Below are 17,567 nucleotides of genomic sequence, written 5' to 3' on the forward strand. Positions count from 1 at the left end.
TCCTGGCAGCCCCTGTGCTGTGCCTGGGACCTGTCACTCAGTTGTTTCTGAATGCACTTCTACTAAATGTATAGCCAACAATAGCCCGGCTGACAAATTAGGAAGAATGGAGTGAGTTTTCCTGATATACCATATAATCAATTTTTGTTTCAGTCTGAACTCCACCTCTGCACACCACAATTTGCCTGCCAAGTAATTGGGACATAGGTTTCCTGGACTTCCAAGATAAGCCATGTAACCATGTTGAGATACAGTTCAGTGACCCAACTCAGGACACCTTCACTTCAGCAACCGATCATTCAGGCAACCTGAAAGGGGCTAAATCCCTCAGACCAGGTATCCCTCCTCTCCACACCAAGACCACATCATCACACATTAAGTAATACAGTTAAGGCTAGTTATTCCATGGGCTGACAACTAAGGGAGGAAGAGGAAATGAAGCCAGGATAGTCCTCAAATTTTTGCCCTTAGATTGTCCTGCAATGCAGCTGCCAAGAATTTTTCTTCACAGGTAGTCCTCAATTTATAACCATTCTTTCAGCTACCATTTGACATTGTTATAGCACTGAAAAAAGTGAGTTACAACTGGTCCTTGAAGTTATGACCATTGAAGCGCCACAAGCACACACACCTCCACATTCACATGATCAAAATTTGGGTGCCTGGGCCGCCACGTACAACTGCTGAGGCACTTCAGCTCCCCTCACTCACCTATCTTCCCCCCATTTGTGGCTTTTTGGCCGCCCTGCACATTCCTTTAAAGTAGAATAAAATATGAATTAAAATATAAGAATGAAGACGTGGCATAAAAGGGACAGTTAGAAGCTTGCTTAAAGGGACAGGGAAATGTCATCAGCCTCTAACCACAAGACGTTCCAGCCAACGTCCCTATGTCAAAAGTCCAAAACCACAAGGTTCAAATAAAGACACGTAATCCATACCTGTGTCCCAAGAACAAAAGGAGAAGTAAGACCCCCATCTACTTATAAGGCTTTTCTCCCAAAATAACCAATAAGAAATGAGTTAAGTATTTCCGTGTTGTGCTGCTTTTGAGAATGTATAAGAACGCGTGCTTCGATAATGAAGGTTGTTCAGAATTTCCAATGCTAGCTACGTGTTAGCTTTCTGAACCTGGCTGCCAAATAAACTTTTCCTGTATCCTGAGAAGTCTAAGCCTGTCTTTTTCTGCAACAATTCGGCAGCAGTGACAGGGCTGGGGCTGAAATAGTTCATGGCAGTAGAATTATTTATGCAAAATGCAGGAGGGTACTTGCCCATTTACATGTGCCTTAGATTTAGTGACTGCCTCTGTTCTTTGCCTAATACCAGCCAATCTGACAGAAACATACAAATACATCTGATACATGATAAGACCACTCCTTAACATGTCCCATTTCTTCTGCCTACTGCCCTGGGGATGGTACAGCCTACAGCTGCTGGTGCCCATCACGACAGTGTCTCCTAAAGCTCTGGCTGGCAGCAAAGTAGCTGTGTGCACTCATGCAGCAGAGATTATGTTACAGGCACATATTTCTCTTTCTCAAGCATGGCACTAGGCTGGCAGGAGGCCATAGTGGTGCTGATGCCAGAGTCAGCTGCACACGGGGGACACCCAGCTGGGATTTTTCTCTTGCCACCCTGACAGAGGAGTCCTGTACCCTCTCTAGAAATGACCAGTGGCTGCTAAACGTAACTACAGTACATAGGGATGTAAGTTACAGCTGTACTTATTTAAAGTGCCAATGCTTTATTTAATGTGGGTGTCAGGGATTGTATCATCTCTTCACACCTAAGAGACTTTTTAAACAAATGGCAGGGCTAGGTGAGGGGAAAGGCTTTGACAATTATCTGTTGTGTTTGTAATTAGCTGTTGTGTTTGTTTCTCACTGTACCTATTCTAAGTGAAATTAGTCTGTTTGAAAGTTCCTTACCTTAACCTCTCCCTTCTACTCTCTCCCCCTTCAAGAAGTATTTAAAACATTGCCTTTTATGTGTTTCTTCAAAAATCTAGCTTTTGCTTCAAATATACTGTATCTGTTAGCATTCATTTATGGCTGAGCTAAGCTCATACTCCAAGATAATTATATCATGATATGTACTAGCTGTTTCTATAACAACAAGCCTATCTAATTATCACCAGAGGGTGCATATTGTTAATGCTTCTACTAACAGGGATGATTTGTGAATGATCATCCAGCAGGAATGCTTGTGGCTGTCAGTCAGCTCTCTGCACACTACTCTATATTGCTTCCCAGGGGAGGGGAGGGGTTCTGTCTACAACTATAGAGGCTGCATTCATACAACTTATTTCAACCGTCACCCTTTTCTTAGTTTGCATCCAACACTGATCCATAAAGTAACCATATTGGTTGGATTCACACAATCCACTGAAACAGAAACCTATACTAATCAATGTTAACATTAATCAAATTTGACATGTTGTATCAGTGCAGCTACAAGGTATTTACCAGACCTGGCTAAACAAGTGATGTAAGCAATTAATGAATGCCTGGAGGAGGAAGGGGTTAAATAACTTACTCCATCATATTCACCCAATTTTGTGAGGTTTGATTGAAGCCTAAGCCTCCCTCAACTGGATGCTACACTTTCTTATGAACCATGAGTACAATCCTTATGAAAATCTTATAGCAATAGTTGGGCTGAATAAACTTCTTCACATCCTTCCATTTTTCATTTACTCACTTGTAAGTAAGTAATAGCTAAGGAATGTTTCTTCAACTTGAACTGAATCCATTTATGAAGGACAGTATCACTGAACTCACAGGGTACTTTTTACTAATGAAGGAGAGTATCCGTAGCTCAGGGTTGAAATGAGGGGTTAGCACTCATGGTGATATCTAGCTTGTGAAATGGAACACCTGCAAGAAAACAACCATGGCCAGAGAGCACCAAGGACCTCTGAGAGAACTCCACCCCCCATTACAACACCCAGATGATGATCTAAATGCTTTTGCTATTTATCTTCAGCCTGTAGAAATGGAAAATATTTAAACAGAACTTCTGGATAGAGATATCCCATTTTCAGCTATTGTTATCTTTTTGTCATTTTGATCTCCAAACAGAATCTGCCCTAGGGCTGGTGTAAAAAGAGCCTTTTTTGGAAACAAAGCCGTAACATAGTACACATTAATAAGACATGTATTGATGCCTGCCTTGGTGCCTGTGCTTATCTTGCTCTTATCTCAAGTCACTGAATATTGTTTGTTGCAGATTTGTGCAGAGCTTCAGAAACCCCTTTGAGTAGTGACAATAGCGCTGCAACACAAATACATTCGTGTCTTTGAAAAAAATGAATTTATATTCCCAATTTCATCTCTGAAAATCTGTTTGTGTCCTTTCAAAGAACCTAATTATTTTTCCTCCAGCTGACTATTATTTATTAATGAGATGTACACAATCCAGACTGCGAGACAGGTAAACCAATTCATTTACATTTCATTTCAAAAAATCTGATTTATCTACCAAGTTCTATAATTATATGTAGTGAGCTGATTACCTAGACTGTTAATTATTCAACTAGCTAAAAAACAACGGAGTCTTGATTGAAAGGGAGGTGTATTCTGGTTCCAATGGGGACTATTTCTATCTATGAACTGCTGTCAAGAGTTATCAAGAGGGAAAAGGGAGGGGGGCAGCAATAGGGGAGAGGCCATTCTTCCCTGACGGTCAGAGACAACTGGTGGCTGCTTTACAGAGAGAAAGACAGATCCTGAATAGGAAACAGGCCCAGAGCTATGGCCCAACAAGAAGAACAAGAAGTAGTAGATGTGATTCTGGAGAAGATCGACTCCCGGGACCCTCTCACCAAAGAGATTGATTTGGTGGAAAGAGACCCCAAGCAGATCAACCAAGAGGTGGTCAAGGTGAGCAAATCTCCCAGGGCAGGGGACAAAAAAATGCTGGTGGCAGCAGCATAGAACGATTATTTTCGCAAAGTTCCCTTCAGATTGAAAAGAAGCAAGGAGTCAGCCTCACTAGATAGACCAGATCAGGAAATCAATCAGTTCCACGGGGAGGCTAACACTTCTGTATTTTTGTTGAGACTGGGTATAATCACAGAATCTGGCAAGTTTGATTGTGCTGTGCCTCCTCCTCCTCCTCCTTGTACTTCAGTGAATCAGAGACAGGTCTGCCTGAGCCCCTTCCTAAATGTTATCTTGTGGGTCTGGATTTAACAAAGAATAACAGAATAAATACTTGGCCCCCTTTCCCTGGATAATAGGGGTTCCTGCATATTTTCTCCCAACTCGTCTTCCCTACCCTCCTTCAACAAAAATATAAACTACATAAGGTGAATGCATGGTATAGAGAGAACGTTCCTGGAAAGGTTGTTGGGATTGTTGTTGGGATTGATTGCATATATCACTCTAGATACAGAGGAAATAAACAGAGGGGTGCTTCCACTCCTCCAAGCTAAGAATTGTATCCTTCACACATTGAACTGCATAAATCTATGCTCTCTCCCTTCCCCCCCCCACCTCCAAAAAGAGTGGTTGCTTCCCAAGGAATGCATTATTTTTAAAAGCTAGTTTGTGGTTTAGTTTTACGGTTTTAATTCATTGCTTTTAGAATTTAGCACATTGTATGAACTCTGGGTATTGAGCTGTATTATAATCATATTGAGTAAAATCAAGCTGGCCACAGTGAAATGGAGGAATAGGAAAAGTAGCAATGACAAAGGTAGCAAGGGATGAAAGGTAATCAGGAGCAGCCACATTGAGTCCTCAGGGCTTCCTAGGTGGGCTTCAGACTTTTTTTTTTAATGGAAACATTTTCTTGAAAGCCAAGTCACAAAGGAACTTGCTTGCCAGGCAATGTCTGATTTTGGAAATGTTAGAAATATTTGAGGGGGGGGGGGAGTAGAAAAGATAGTGTTTGGAATGGAACCGAGAGAGAAAAGAGGATGAGATGTCTAGGCAAAAAGGTGTGGGTTTTGCACTTTTGGCTGGGGCTCTCACAAGAATGTCTCTGAAGAGCCCAGCTTGCTTCAGATCAACTCCAAGGTCCGGCACTCTTCACTCAACTTGGACGCTTGGAGGAAGCCCAGAAACAAAACAGTGCAATAGCCCCCTCTAGTGGCAGATGACAAAGGCAGTCTTGTGGAAAAGGAAACATCCAATTTATATGTTAGTGGCTAAGTAGAACGGCATTATTTTTCTTGCAATCCTTAATAAAAGGCATTATTAATAAATACAGGCATGAATAATTAAAAAAACAACGAATAAAATCACAAGAAGGGCAACTTTTTAAAAAGAAATTCGTACTCAACTGCATTTCCCCCAGCATTTCTTCCAAGCATCACAGAAGCAGGACCTTTAGCAATTGGTAGCAATCAATGCCATTGAGAAGCAAGAATGGAGCAGAGGGAATGGCCTTCACTATGTTTAGCATGTTTAACTGAGGGTCACCATTCCACTCTCCACTAACATAATTACTGTAATTAGTTTTAAGAAAAAACTGGGTCCTTGATCTCTTCCTCTTTTTAGGGAATATATTTATTGCCATTATACTGAAAACTGAATTAGATTCACATCTTTATACAGATAATGCTATAATTTCTGTGTGTTTCTCATTAGGCCAAGATAATGTGGCTTACCCCAAATTGATCTTCAAAGTAGCTTCTTTTAGAGAAGCTGGGCTATGACTTTATTATCCCCCAGCCCCCAGAGTACTTGCTCTATCCTAGTCTCAGTGTAAGGCAGCGGTTCTCAATCTTAGCAACTGTAAGGTATGCAGACTTCGCTTCCCAGAATTAGCCAGCCAGCCAGCCATGCTGAATTCTGGGAGTTTAAGTCCACACATCTAAAAGTCACTAGGTTGAGAAAACCTGGTGTAAGGTATCTTTTTCATTGGTTGGGCTACAGTCCAAGCTCTTCAAATGAAGGATTTCAAAAACACTCCGTCAGGCATAAACATCTGATCATGCCACGCTGAAAAATAAGCTGGCCAATATTCCATCTCTATTAGTGCCTTTGGGCTTATATAGGCATTTTTAGAAAATAGAAACAGCTGGTCTCTGTAATTTACTGGGTTTTTTTTTGTCCAAAAAGAAAAAAGAAATAACAACCAACCCATTATGATCAACTACGAGTGACAATGGGAAGTTTATTAGGATCTAGAGAAAGATGCATAGTAATCCCAGGCTCCTTGTTTCTTAGGAACAATTGTTACATTTCACACCTACAAAATCACCATTTTGTGAATAGGCAACAGTCCTGTGGCAGCCATTTTGTGAGGCGGACAAAAACATGCTCTCAAAATACCAAACAGGTTCAAACAGACTGGTTTCCTTTTAGACCATTCTCTCCTTGAAATTTTTTTAAGGAGCCTGTAAAAGTAGCTCCCACTGCAAATAAAAGCTTAAACACAAGAATTCTTGTAGTATTATATGCAACAATTACCTTTTTAATGATTAATGTTCTGCAAGCACACTAAATAGCTAAAGGGGGGGGGGGAGAGAAACAGGACCTTCGTCCCCATACCTTCCTTTTTCTCTGGGTATCAAATGGCAGTTTTTTACTTCCTAAAGTTAATCAAGGCCAAAGGAAAAGAATGTAGTTCTCTCTAATTCAATGTTTTGCTGATTAGCTCACTTTGCAAGAAAGCTAACAAGGTTCTAAAAAGGATTATGGAGTAAAGATAACATTAAAAAATGACACTTGGGAAGGGATAATCAACCTAAGACTAATCATATACCATAGCAGTGTTCTAATTCAGTGTTTCTCAACCTCAGCAATTTTTAAGCTGTGTGGATTTCAACTCCCCATGCTGGCCGAGGTAATTCTGGGAGTTTAAATCTACATAGTTTAAAGCTACTGAGGTTGGGAAATTCTGTTCTAATCCTCTGCACACTGGGAGAAGAGTTGAACTCTGCTCCTAGAAGCTTTTAACTTGGATTTTTTGCTTATAATGCAAAACCACTTCTAGCCCATCCTTCTTGATAAAACCAGGATATTCACCAACAATTAAAAACAATGCATAATTTAAACCATCACAGTGACTCCAATTTGTCCTTGATCATGCTTAATTTCCAAAGAATTAAATATTTTGGTTCTTGAGACAAATAATGAATCCATCCCCTGCCTGCCCTGATTTTGCAATTCTTTCAGTGAGGCCTGTTCTGGAAAACTTTCTTGAGACATGGTGCTCCTGGGAAATCACCCCCTGCTGAGGCCGTCACTCACCTGCTCTTTACTCCAGAAGGGGCAATTCCAAAATTCATATTTCAATAGTGACAGCTCCAAAAGGCGAGGAGGTTGCTCTGAAGATTGGAGGCTGGGATTGTCTAAATATAGTGTGTAAGAAAGTTATGCAAATTAACTGCTTTCTTCCTGGTAATTTTTCCCTGTTTATTAGTTATGGAAATGTGTAGAATCCTAGTAATGATATACGCCCCCCCCTTAAATGCATGATTGCAATTTGAATACCAGGTGGTATTCCATCCATTCAAGAATTACAGACTGCAAGTAAACACATATAGCAGAACTGGAGCAGACGTTTTCATAAGGAAAATAATTCTTTGAAAGCTCAGCTCAGTACAGAGAAAAGCAGACAAAGTGGAGGTTAACTCTTTCTTCAATCACAGCAACCTTTCGCCAACAAGTTTAATACAGGTTTTCACCAGACGTAAATTCTGAATATGTTTAGGAACTCAGATTCAGGGAAAAGAGTAACAGCCCCCACCCCGTGAAATCTTTGTTCCAAATCGTACCCACTAGATTTGTTTACGCACACACACACTCCTGACTGAAACAAAAGCTTTGGCCAACTCACAACCTCTCTTCCTACCTTACCAGGTAGACTTTGAAGATGTGATCGCTGAGCCAGAGGGAACCCACAGCTTTGATGGAGTGTGGAAGGCCAGCAACACTACCTTTACTGTCAGCAAGTACTGGTGCTACCGGATTCTATCGGGGGTGCTGGGCCTGCCCCTTGCCTTGCTCTGGGGCTTCCTCTTTGCCTGTGTTTCTTTCTGCCACATCTGGGGGGCCATGCCTTGCATCAAGAGCTACTTCATAGAGGTGCAGTGCTGCGGGCGCTGCTATGCCTTGTGCATACGTACCTTCTGCGACCCTCTCTTTGAAGCAGTAGGAAAAGTTTGCAGTGATGTCCGCGTGGCCCTGCGCAAGGAACATGCAAAGGACTGAGGCCTCTCCTTTGGATCAGGACAGGATTCTGGCTTCATTTTCCCTCCGCTTGACCCATTCAGATGGGACAGTAGCTCAGCTGGAATCCTGAGTCAGTTGACTGATGGGCGGAAACAATCTGGCTGATGGATCTTTACCTTGAATTCCTTGCCCCTAAGAAATTACTCCATCTCTTTTTGATTAAGGTGGGAAAATCAAACAAACAAACAAAAAAAACCCTGTACTCAAAATCAGTGTTCCTCAACCTTGGCAGCTTTAAGGTGTCTGGACTTCAGTTCCCAGAATTCCCCAGCCAGCCGGCCATACTCCAACTCCAAGAAGTCCACACATCTTAAAGTTGCAAGCTTGAGAAACGCTGCTCTAAATTCCCCCCTCCCCATCCACCTCTCTCTCTCTCCCTCCCTCTCTCACATACCCACATACACGTATCACAACATAGTGGCAAGTTCTTCTATACAAGTCCACTTGTGAAATAAGTAACTGTGCAGGAGAACTGCTGTAAAAGTTTTGTACAGCAAGGCTTTCTAGCAGCAGAAGAGGACAATTTGCCACGGCCAACTTACTGCAGCCAACTTGCCATGCCATGACTTGTGGGTCATTTCAGCATCATAGCCCCCACATTCTGGCACATGCTAAATATGCCACAATTACAGTGTCCAGAATCTCCCAGCAGCCTGGCTGCAGGATGTTTTGAGTTGCTATTCCCACAGTACATTGAGGCAGCCAATGGGATTAGAGCCATCATATCCGGGATACAAAATTCTAATACTGCCTTAAATTGGAACAAGATGATATATTGTCCTAGGAAGCCATTTCAGAGATGCTCTGAGTACAGCACTAAAGCCTTACATCTCAATCTCTCTCTCTTTTGACACTCACTACATTACGGTTTCAGCCAACCCATTTCATGTCATCACTATGGTAGCTTTCTTTGAAATCAGTTTGTGGACACAACATTACTCAATCAGTGCTGCTCTTTCTTAAACCTTAATGCCAATTGCTACTTTGAAACAAAAACGGACAATTTTCTAAAATTATAAAAGATATTTTGCATTTTATGACAATAAAACCCAAGCAAATCCTTCAGTGTCTTGTTTATTCTTTATAAAATCCTGACTGGCAGGCGCTTTCTGTGGAGAGTTTATAAATCCAGTTTATTGCAAGAGACAGAAATCAACAGACTGTATAGAAAGATCATAGTACAGTCATTTTTGTTAATGATAAGCTAATACCAGGGCTGTACATATGCTGTAATTCGCAAGAAAGTCACAGGATGCGGCATTGGGCACAGAATTCTGCTTCCTGAGAATGTGAAAAAAATTGTATATATAATTTTATATATATATATATAAAAGAGCAGGTTTCTAGCCCTTATGTCTATAAAGTGATGCTGAAAAGTGTGGTTTTAATTTCCTGCTGAAAGTTTGGAACCATGAGGGTGCCATAAGTCAGATTTCCAGTTGTCAGATTGGCAACATAAATTATGGAAAAGAATCTCTACAAGTTTAAGTTGCATACTTTACACAGGTTGCAGAATTCAGCTTGACTTTACACAGCATTTTAAAGCACAGAGTACATGCAGCCCTGATTAATACTGAGCAGTAAAGACAAAATATGATGATGAAGTAGAAGGTGGGGGAGGGGGGGCAGACAAACTGGACCTGGGATGATGAGGGAAAAATTGGCACGTGGGTCCCCACCACAAATATGTCCCCTTACCTATTGCCCCAATGTAGGAGGGTGATGCGTGCAGGGTTGGATGAGGCTGTACCAAGTAGCATGTGTGGAAAGTTTTAAATTCAGACAAATGTTTAAAGCAACAAGAGATACATTGCCGGGGTTGAGAGTCGAGGAAGGAAGGAAAGGTGGTGAGGGCTAGTGTGAAGCACGTCAGGAAGAGAATAACACACGTACAAAACAATGCCCGCCCTTTCAACCTCTGGCACCATAACTCACTAGACATGATTCCCTTCCCAAGGCCAAGAACAGAGTCCAGGAATCTTGGCACATTCCCTCCCCCATGCATCCCTTCCACATGAAGATCCAAGTGCAAACTGTGACAAAGGAACAACTGGTCTGGGTGTTGGGTCCAGGACCATCCTGATGGGAGCTGTATGTTTTAGTCCCAGTCACATCCACAACATGAAATCTTTCAGATGCACCTCCAGTGCAGGAAGACGTCCAACAGCAAATGCATCTTCAACATTTGGCTTGGAAGTCGGAACACAAATGCTGATAATCTTACATCACCCCCCCTTCCCACCCCCCACCAGGAGAGAGCAAGACACAACTGCCCTGAGTTGGTATCCGGAACAGAAAGGAAGAGGAGAAGGAGGAGGGTAGCCACAGTATTGGGCAAGTCACACTGGGGGTGCTTTTCCCCATGTTGAGTTTGACTCACTCTCCATTTCCCAAAGACTTGAAGACCCCTTTGCCCCGCAGAAGCGCCCTGTTTGAAGAGGCTGGCTTGGCAGGGGCCATACCCTTCTTAGCCAAAGAATTGCTCTTTGGGGGTTCAGAATGATTGGGAGGGTCACAAATCCCTGTGTGCTTCAGAGTAGTTTTCCCAAGAAGTTCTTTGAACACAGAATCCATATTCCTGGCAACCTCCTATCAATGGAAAAAGAGAAAATATGATGAAGGGAGCAAGACAGGGGGGAAAAATTAGAAAGGGGAGGAAAAAATGAGCAGGCTCTTACCCGGTCTACCTCTACCCGTTTCTCCACTGGTCCCTGTCTCTCAAAATTATTGCCAGCCCAGGTGCGTGGAGAAACTTCGTTCCAGCGGTCTGGCCTTGGGGAACACAAAGAGCACCAAAGAGTTTATGAAACCTAAGACTGCATATGGACTTCTTAATTGTATCATTAATATTTTATCCTGTGTGTTTTTTTCAGTTATCCGTCCCTCTTAATTATCTTAGTTTATATTATGTTAGCACTTTCCAAGTGCTGGTTGAATAGGACATTTGATAGAGGAGAAAATGCCCTGCGGAGAGCTTTGCTAACTATCAAGCACCTGTTGGGAAAGACTATGGAAAGCACACATTTCAGTAACAGAGCAGTGATCAACATCAGGCATCATGTCCATTTGTTCTCTCCATTCCTCTGCCAACCCTATTCTGTCTGTATTGACAACATTCTCTTGCAATGCCACTTCAGCTAATGTTTTTTCTAGCCAGACTATGTATCATGAAAAACACTCAGCTGCATTAACAAGAACATATCACCTGCCTCTGCTTTATAATGCTTGTCTTGCTTGCTTTCTTATTTATTTATTTATTTACTTATTATAAGGGAGCGTTCCGAATTGGATGCTCTGCTTCCTTGCAGTCATATCTACCTACCTACCCACCTATCTATTATTTTCAAAGCATTTGAAATGGGAGTCCTGTGATTTGTTATAACAGAGCACTCAAAATTAGAATCTCCGCATTTAAGTATATCCCAAACCACAAAGATATTGTCTATTTTTCTCCTGTCCCATCTAATGCAGATGCTTCTTTTGGACTCTACCAAAGCAGAAATGAAATACTTCCCAAATATTATTTGGCATTGTCTAGGACTAGGTAATATAAGAGCCACCTCTAAATGTGCCTCCCACCTAATTAATCCAGCACATGCCAACGCACATTTGTGCCCTCCCCTTCAACACTCTCACCGCTCAACAGGATGAAAAGTTTTGGCCTGGGTTGCTTGTAGGATGGGAAAGGGCAGGCGGCCCCCATCCATGAACGGTGATGCCAACTTGCGAATGGGGCTGCTTCCTCCACGCTGGCGACTCACATCTGAATTGACACGCAGTCTAAAATATGAGAAGGGGGGGGGGGGGAAGAGAGAGAACATCTGCTTAAGAGACAGATCCAGTCCCAAGACAAGCCCTCTTTGCAGCAGGCAACAAATCATAAAGGTAGTATCAGTGACCATCACACAGCGCTGAGAATTTGGATGAGATCTACCTGCCACACTTCTCCTACCTGCTGGTGGGTTCAGGGAGCGGTTCCTCCAGAGATGGTCCAGTATCAATCTCTAACCTGGAACTGCGGGTATTAGATTGTTTTTCACTGCAAAAGAAGCAACCAAGGAACCAAGAAAGTTGTTAGAGGGGTTGATGTCTCCTCCCTCACACCTTCTTCCACAGTCTTCTTTTGAAAAGATCTTGGAGGACACTTAATCATTTGACATAAAAAGGCAGTCCCCGAAAGTGTTTCCCCAAAAATATGACATGTACTGAAACTAAGGCTATGCCACATTTTTCGGGTGGGCAAAAATATAAGCCCTCCCCTGAAAATAAGCCCCCTGGACAACCCCACCCCCTCCGGACAGGCAGAGCAATGCTCACCAACCTAGCGGTATCCCGAAGGCGCCAAGCCATGGGAGCTGGGGGGGCAAAGGTGCTCACGTTGCTTGGCGCCTTCGGGATAACACTAGGTTGGGAAGTGGTGCTCTGCCTGGCCGGAGGGCGGAGTTGCCAAGCTGTTGCGCTCTTGTGAGCGGGCTCCCGAAGAGCCAGGCACAGCCTCAGGGGCGAACGGCTGTGTTGAGCTGTCGCAGCAGCGCAACACAGCAGGCATGAGGTGACCACGCTCATGAGCAGCCGCCCGGCAAACCCCCTATCCAGCCGGGCAGAGAGCCATTCACTGACCTAGGGGGTATCCCTACGGCACCAAGCCACGTGGCACTCTGCCCGCCCCCCAGCTCCCGCGGCTTGGCACATTCGGGATACCGCCTAGGTCAGTGCATGGCGCTCTGCCAGCTGGAGAGGGGGTTGCCAGGTGGCTGTTCGTGAGTATGGTCACCTCATGGCTGCTGTGTTGTGCTGCTGCGACAGCGTAACACAGCTGTTCGCCCCTGAGGCTGTGCCTGGCTCTTCGGGAGCCCGCACGCAAGAGAGCAACCCCCCAGCCACCCCAAAACAATTAGCCCTCCTCTGAAAATAAGGCCCAAGCCATATTTTGTGGGTCAAAAGAAAATAAGACCCTGTGTTATTTTCAGGGAAACACAGTATCATTTGAATTTTTAAACTACAAAAGGTGAAAGAGAATGTTAGTGTAAAAAAAAAGTGAATAGATTGGCCTCTAAGAATGACCTTTCTCAGACTTTGCTATATGGAAGAGAACTGAGATGGTAGGAGAAACCTACAGCATAAACAAGTTAAATACAGTAGGAAGTGCATTGTTAGTGTGAAAGAACCCTGAAATGGTTAGGGCATATATAGAGAAAGAATAAAAATCAAATCACCAGACAAATATATGAAGAACCATGAACAGTTTGAGAGGATGTGGAATAAATTTATGGTAGATGACGTGTTGAGCTCTTCAGAAAAGAGCGACAAGAATTTTAAAGAACAAAAGGCAAAGGGTGCATAAAGAGGTGAATCAACAGGAGACAAGAACAGTTTGCAAGAATAAAAACATATGAATTATAGTATGAACTGTGTTTCTGTAAGCTATAATTAGTTCCATTTCTTTTCCTTCTCTCTTTTCTGTCACTTTAATTTCCTTCTCTGTTCTCCTGTAGTTGTGCTTTGCAAATTGTTACTTACCTGAAAGGGAATATCATGTAGAATTTATAAATCAAATGCATTCCCACGACCACTTCCACTGCAATTGTCTTTAGCAATCTTTTCTCCAGACCCCAAGAAGACCCCTAAACATATCCACATCAACACAAATCCACAATCCTTGGTCACTCACATGTATGGAAGCATTTGGTTTCTATTTAACTGACACTGTTGGGTTAGTTCTATCTCCTCCTCTCAGTCCAGATTGGGAACGGGGCTTCTTGGACATTATTTTACTTTCATTCTGGGATAGTTTCAACTAAAGCATGCAATATGCAGCAAAGCCTCCCTTTTATGTGCTAAATATGAAGATTTCCCCAGCAATCTTGCATCTTTCCAAAACTACCCTGGTCTGCTTGCATTCATGACTACTACTTTCCCCTTGACTGGCAATACAATGGCCACTCACCTGTCTGGTAAGACAATGGGTGGTACTAATCCTCGGTTACCACCACGTTCACCTCGTCGCCAGCCAACTGGGATTCCTCGCACAAACCGCTCTTCAGGTTGAGCTATGGGACCAGAGCGGGGCACAGCTTCCGATTGGGAATCGCCTTCTGAGAGGGCAAGAAAATGAATAATTCGTAAGTCAACAAGCCCTTCCCCAACCCACCTGCAGAACAACACCTCAAATGTCAGTCAGAAAACATGTTTCTGCAACTCCACAGGGGAAAAGGTAATGAAGGTTTATTTTCAGCAGTGTCTACATGAGTAGTTGTATCCTATCTTAAGGATGTCCACACTCTGTTCTTGTTGGAATCATTGGATCTAGCATATAAAGGATGCTTGTGTGTGGAGACGATGGACAGAAACATGCAGGTAGTCCCCAATTTACGATGGCTGCTTGGAGACCATTCAAAGTTATGATGGACATGAAAAAGGGGAGTTATGTCCCAAATCCAAAGTTTCAATGGTCGCCAACCTCTGCAATCATATGACTGCACATTAGAGGTTGTCAATACAGCTACAGCTGCCGTAGCAAACAATAGGTTTGCTTAATGAATTCATTTGATAACCACTGCATTAACGACTGCTTAAAAAAAAAGCTCATAAAATCAGGTCGGTCACAAGACTGACCTGTTTTACAATCGTTAAAACAGCTTGCGAAGCTGAAGCACCATCTGCATTTAAATATTGTATTGTCAAATAGAAGACTGAAGCTTATTGAAAAAGCTTGTAAAATGGTCATCATTATCATAAGTAGGGAATGGAATTCATAGGAAAATCATTATTTTTATGAATATCAATGTCACACTATTGACGCAGCCAGGGGACGGTTGGGCCACGATGCATATTTTTCTTCTCTGGAGGATCTATGGGATGAGTGTGCCAGCCAAGTTCATTAGGGCATGGGAGGAGCAGGAACAACTTTTGTCTCCTAAAATAAAGTGCAGACTGTGACATGCTTGTTCCATAAAAAGAAACAGATATGAACCAACATCCCAAAGTATCTAGTCATACTTATTCTTGCACAGACTGTCTTTAATTCTACTGCATGGCCAGATGATACTCCAATAAAAATATGGAGCCCAGAAACCCAATTTGTATATATCAGAAATCCATAGCATGTCCGCTAAGAGTCACATTTAAAGCATATCTAAAGGAGAAAGTTCAGTGTTGCTCCCAGCATCCCTCACCATTTACCATGTTTAACTAATCAGGGACTAATCAGTTCCAACAGTGAAAAACAGACCCTGATCCAGGACACAGACTCATGTACTCCACTTTAATTCATGTCTGTATTTAGATAGATGGCTTCTTATATCGTCTTCCTCCAAGAAGCTCCACTACAGACTCCCTACCACTGCTTCCCTTCTTCCTTTAGCACTGAAAAGAAACAGTGCTATGGCCCTTAATCTAACTATTCTTGCAATCCCCCCACCCCCATGTGGAGGGTAGTATCATGTAGGACAAGCAGGACAAGACAAAAGAGGTCTCAGAACTTCCTCTTACATACACACACACTCACCATCCTCACTTGCTGGAGTTTCTGGGGTCCCCTCAGTCTCAGGCTCTTCTGCTGTAGTCTCCAGGGGCAAGACATCACTGTCGAAAGAGAGACAAGAGACAAAGAATGAGAGCCAAGGATTGTTTTCACATGGCAGCCTTAAATAAGTGACTTCCAGGTTGCTCGGAGGGTCGTTTTAAGCGCTCCGAAGGCGTCAGGGAAGCCTCCAGATGGTCCCTGAAGCCTTCGGAATGCTTAAAACGACCCTCCGAGCAACCTGGAAGTCACTTCCGGTTTGCTTGGAGGGTGGTTTTAAGCGTTCCGAAGGCTTCAGGGAAGCCTCCGGACAGTCCCTGAAGCCTCCGGGGGGGGCCGGGGGGGGGCTCTTTTTGCCCTCCCCAGGCTCCTATAAAGCCTCTGGAGCCTGGGGAAGGTGAAAAATAGCTTTTAAAAAGGTGAACTCAGCTGGCCAGCGCGCGCATGCGCGCTGGCAAGCTGACAGGGCAGCGCCTCGCGTGCCCTGACAAATGGCTCCGCGTGCCACTTGTGGCACGCATGCCATAGGTTCGCTATCACTGTTCTAAGCCATTCATAGCAAGCAAACCCCCTGATTTCTAACTTCAATCAAAGAGAACACAATTTCATCTATTGCAGTGGCTCTACTAGACTGATCTCTTAGTAGAAAGAACACAATTTCAGACTGAGGCCAGCCCAAGCATCTGATGAAAGGTTCAGGTATAACACGGGGTGGGCAACTCAGCAGGACAAGCACATGTCATCCAAACAGATGCGAAGGCATTCTTGAATGGGAATATGATGCCTCTCTGTTACCTTTGAACAAAGGGCATCAAATCTTGCCAGAGTGAGTACCCTTGGGGCAGACAGCGCACTTTGGACCAAAGTTGAACTAAGCAAGCTTAACATACTGATGTAGATGCAGATCTTTAACTAACTTGGTTCAGCATGGATGTGATCCCAGCTGCCGCACCGCCATGGAAGACTGACAGGCACGATATGCAAAACCAGCACTGCATAAGCAATATCTGCACACACCCCTGGCTGCTTTGTCCCCAGTTTAGAGAATCCTCCTCCTCTACTCCTTCTCATACCAGTATTCCTCTTCGGCCAGAGCCATGACTTTTTCATATTGGGGCCCAGGCAGCTGATTAGCTCCAGGAAAGATGGCTTCATGATGGATGATCAGGCACTTTACCACCTCATTGATGTGAGGCTGCACCGACACGGCATCCTGGCCTGCAGGTACCGTCACCAGAGTGGGGCCGAAGCAGACAGCTAGGTTGTGGGGGTCCATCATATTCTCATCACTGTACTGAGATAAACTGCAGGAAGAACAGGGGTGGGGGAAGGCAATGGAGTTCCCTTAGCCCAGGGGTGTCCAAAAGTTCCCAAGTTTGGACACCCCTGCCTTAGCCAAAGAAAGCTCTCCCCATGGAAATCCTAAGGAGCGGGTTTACTTGCCACACCGTGCCCGAATACTCACTGGTTGAGGAAAGCAAAAAGGTACCGCAGAACCACCAACACTACAGATGGAAGCTGGGAAATGAGAGCCCGGAGGTGTGAGATGCGATCAGCTAAAGGCTCCAGATCTGGAAAGCAACGGATGGCAGTGTGAGATAGAGGACCATGCATTGGATGGATCAGTGCTTCTGCATCCCCACAACTAGTTAATTCTCATCTTTGGGTATTATAATTCATAACCACTTTGTGCTCAAAAGGAACAGTGGAAAATGATTTATACAGTTAGTGCATTATTGGTGCATGAAGCATTCAACATGTTATTCATTTGTTTATGTTTCATATTTTTAAATCACCCATCTTCCTCTGTGTTAAGCCATACTACTCTTCAGAAGTTGACTGTTTCAGTTAATAAA

General features: G+C 43.5%; 2 protein-coding genes across 2 annotated transcripts in view; one reads left to right on the top strand and one right to left on the bottom strand.

Moving 5' to 3' along the window:
- The first annotated feature begins 3,674 nt into the window (after positions 1–3,674).
- Positions 3,675–9,500, top strand: LOC309385001 (caveolin-3-like). Its single transcript, XM_081939023.1, has 2 exons — positions 3,675–3,884; positions 7,818–9,500. The coding sequence occupies exons 1-2, from the start codon at positions 3,756–3,758 to the stop codon at positions 8,166–8,168; spliced, it is 480 nt and encodes a 159-aa protein (XP_081795149.1). The 5' UTR covers positions 3,675–3,755; the 3' UTR covers positions 8,169–9,500.
- ARHGAP4 (Rho GTPase activating protein 4) overlaps positions 9,307–17,567 on the bottom strand; it is a 46,008-nt gene continuing 37,747 nt past the window's right edge. The window contains exons 16-23 of the mRNA XM_081939022.1: positions 17,177–17,282; positions 16,785–17,015; positions 15,697–15,773; positions 14,137–14,284; positions 12,142–12,228; positions 11,826–11,969; positions 10,868–10,961; positions 9,307–10,778 (exon numbers count right to left, since the gene is read on the bottom strand). Coding sequence (XP_081795148.1) covers positions 10,566–10,778; positions 10,868–10,961; positions 11,826–11,969; positions 12,142–12,228; positions 14,137–14,284; positions 15,697–15,773; positions 16,785–17,015; positions 17,177–17,282 — 1,100 coding nt within the window. The 3' untranslated portion in view covers positions 9,307–10,565. The remainder of the gene's footprint in view (positions 10,779–10,867; positions 10,962–11,825; positions 11,970–12,141; positions 12,229–14,136; positions 14,285–15,696; positions 15,774–16,784; positions 17,016–17,176; positions 17,283–17,567) is intronic.

Source organism: Natrix helvetica (genome assembly GCF_964273705.1).
Source record: "Natrix helvetica genome assembly, chromosome: 1".
Lineage (NCBI taxonomy): Eukaryota > Metazoa > Chordata > Lepidosauria > Squamata > Natricidae > Natrix > Natrix helvetica.

Excerpts from the sequence above, each read along its gene's own strand:
- LOC309385001 (XM_081939023.1), top strand. The coding sequence starts at position 3,756 with ATGGCCCAACAAGAAGAACAAGAAGTAGTAGATGTGATTCTGGAGAAG. Across the intron at positions 3,885-7,817 it reads TCAACCAAGAGGTGGTCAAG|GTAGACTTTGAAGATGTGAT; the intron begins GTGAGCAAATCT and ends CTACCTTACCAG.